We start from the raw sequence: 2,863 nt of genomic DNA on the forward strand, positions 1-2,863 counted from the left end.
GAAAAATTTTATTTTGTATATATATGTATATTAAAGGGTTAATTATATATTAACACCCCTAATTTATAGTCTATTTATCTTGACCATTATTTTTTTGTAATTACAAGACCATTTTTGATAATAGAAAATAGGAGTAGTTTGTGTAATGTCGATATTTTTAGTGGTGTATTTGTAATTTAAAAAAAAAAAGAGTGATTTGCAGTAATAATATTAATATTTTTTTATGGGTATATGTATAATTTTTCAAAAATTAAAAATAATTTATGTAAATATACCATTCTTAAGGGATGGAGTTGTAATTATCTCAATTAATTATCGGCCACAACCTGTTTTAAACTCATTATTTAGAATTGACTATTCAAATTAAGAAATTATGTTTGTTCCCAGGGTTCAATAGAGTACCAAAACTTTGTTAGGGTTTCTCTCTCTCTCTCTCTCTCTCTCTCACACACACACACACACACACACACACAGAGACATACACACAGAGATAGTCACAGGCACGCACTGGAGGTGAAAAGATGGGGGGGAAGGGGATAAGGAGAAGAGAGAAGAATTATAGAGCGGCGCATGGAGGGAGCAGTAGACTACCGCCGCCACCCGATCCCTCTTCGGTTGATGCTGTCCCCTCCAAACTTCGTAAAATCATGTCTTTGGCAGGTGTTCCCTGCTCCGCCGTTCTTTATACTTCACATTCTTGGAATCATATGTGTATGTGTATATTCATGTGGGCCTGTTAAAGATATGTATTAATTGGAATTTCTGGGGTCTCTGCATCGGTTATTATCTGCTTTAATTCTTTTTGAAATTGCGAGTAGGGAGAGTTGTTGTGTTTGGCGCTCTTTCCTTCTGCTTGCTTCTTGTTTTCACTTGTTAGGTTGGAAGCTTTGTAGAGTTACTAATGGAGTTACTTATTATTAATCTATTCTGTGTTCTTCTTCTTCTTCTTTTTTCTTTGGTTAATTTGTTTGTTTTGTTTTTGGTATGAAATCTTAAACTCAACTGTTGTTTTCAGGAGCTGTGAGACAACCGAGTAATGGTCCAAAGAAAAGTACAGGGAATGCGGTTGATAAGGTGAGGCCAGCTTGATTGTTAATGTTTCTCGTTTGTCCTCTGAGAGAAATACAACTGTGGTATTTGTTATGGACATGAATTTGGAGTCACAAATTGTTATTCTGCAAAATCCATTCTTGACTGGGTCTTGGCAATGGTAGGGAGGGTTGAATGTTTTTGATGGAATTTGAATTTCTACTTGAAAATCCTAGTAAATCAGTAAATAGAATTGACATTTCATGAAACTTGATTGGCTAGTGTCTATTTGTTGGAATGCTATCCTATAGAAGAATGTTTGTTGGGATTGTAACTAACAATAAGATGGATAATAAGCGAAAAGACCAGATATGTCATCTCAATTGGTTAGACTTTTTTAGCATTCCGAGCGCAAGATTGGGGATTCCAAATCAAATTGCTTTTTTCCGGTCCGAGTCCATGAGATGGTGTTTCTATTCTGGATGTTGATTGCTTGCGCATGAAAATATGATGCTAAATATAGCTCATTGAGGTGCATGGATTATTGAAGCAATGGGATACTAAGGAAGCTGTTTTCTTGTAAGTCCTCTGTTGCTTTTCACTCATAATGTTCTGTGTCAAAAGATTATTGTCATCCCACAGCATCCCTGGTTGTCCAATTATTCTTCTTAGCCAACACTGGAGCTATATCTAGCATGTGACAATACCAGACTGTAACCTTTTTTTCATTATGTCCCCTGTTTCAAGAGAAATGAGCTGTGTGAAGGGATTTGTCCAATTATTGCTCCTATTTTGGTGGCAGCAGTTAGCTAGGAGTGTAAAACACCTTTGCAATCTACATATATTTGTTTATATGAACTGATAACTCCATGAAGCTAGTCATTTACAGTTTTGTTGTGTTATTGCTTGTAAACTTTACTATTATTTGTGTCTAGGGAATTCATTCAGGGGAAGGAACTGATTCTATGACTACAGGGATGAAAAGAAAAAGAACTGATCAGAGTTTGATGGCACAACCTATGAAAAACGACAATGATGTCCCTCAAAATAATATGCATGAGAAGAAGAAGAAAAAGAAGAGGAAAAATAAAAAAGCAGATGACCTCCGATTTGAGACAGTGGGTGCACCAGGTGGTGCTGGTTCTCAAAGAAAAGAGCGTAAAAAACAGTAAGCTTGTTGCTTTTTTTCTTGATATTCTTACCTCTGGAAAAGGTTCTTAAGTTATGTAAATTCTAGTTATCTTTTTGTTTTCTCTCTTTTGGTTGTGAAAACTGTGCATATGTGCTACGTTGAGGACTGTTTTTTTTTTAGGAACTAATAACGGGCCATCTGTTTCATAATGGATGGCATCTTAGACCCCAGGTATGATTTGTTTTGAAACTTTTGCAGGCGCCTGGAAGCAAGAAAGAAGAAACACAAAAAGCCCAGGACAGATGAGGATGATGATTTTCCAGGCCATGAACAAATAAAATTTGGAGATGTTGTTGAGGCGCCGCCTAAGTTAATTGCCGTTCCTAAGGTTTTCATCTTTAACTTTTACCATAAGATTGATGCATGCAGAGATTGAGCTACTGCTGATATTAATCTATTGTTTTCGGTTATAATGAAGGCGTTCAAGAAAACCCAGGATGCTTCACAAGAAAGGCTTCGATTACAAGCAGTTGATGCCTACAGGAAACGTAAAGGATGGGCATCAAGGCCTGGGGTTCAGCTTCCTCCACCTGTGACTACGTCGCCATTCTTCTAGTTAGTCAAACACAGACATGGTTATTTTAGCCTCTGTAGGGGCATTTTCCTGGGAAGCTATATCCAGTGCCGATGCAATATATTTGA

The 2,863-nt window shown here is 36.8% G+C and overlaps 1 protein-coding gene across 1 annotated transcript; it reads left to right on the forward strand.

Annotated features, from left to right (window-relative positions):
• Positions 367 to 2,858, forward strand: LOC105173212. The gene is made up of 5 exons (XM_011094890.2): positions 367 to 660; positions 1,016 to 1,074; positions 1,965 to 2,197; positions 2,420 to 2,549; positions 2,640 to 2,858. The coding sequence occupies exons 1-5, from the start codon at positions 522 to 524 to the stop codon at positions 2,775 to 2,777; spliced, it is 699 nt and encodes a 232-aa protein (XP_011093192.1). The 5' UTR covers positions 367 to 521; the 3' UTR covers positions 2,778 to 2,858.

Source organism: Sesamum indicum, linkage group LG11, assembly GCF_000512975.1.
Source record: "Sesamum indicum cultivar Zhongzhi No. 13 linkage group LG11, S_indicum_v1.0, whole genome shotgun sequence".
Taxonomy (NCBI): Eukaryota; Viridiplantae; Streptophyta; class Magnoliopsida; order Lamiales; family Pedaliaceae; genus Sesamum; species Sesamum indicum.

What these genes read in the sequence shown, in the direction of transcription:
- LOC105173212 (XM_011094890.2), top strand. Translation starts at nt 522, where the DNA reads ATGGGGGGGAAGGGGATAAGGAGAAGAGAGAAGAATTATAGAGCGGCG. An exon ending in CAGGGAATGCGGTTGATAAG is followed by an intron (nt 1,075 to 1,964) that starts GTGAGGCCAGCT and finishes ATTTGTGTCTAG; the next exon opens with GGAATTCATTCAGGGGAAGG. An exon ending in AGTTAATTGCCGTTCCTAAG is followed by an intron (nt 2,550 to 2,639) that starts GTTTTCATCTTT and finishes GTTATAATGAAG; the next exon opens with GCGTTCAAGAAAACCCAGGA.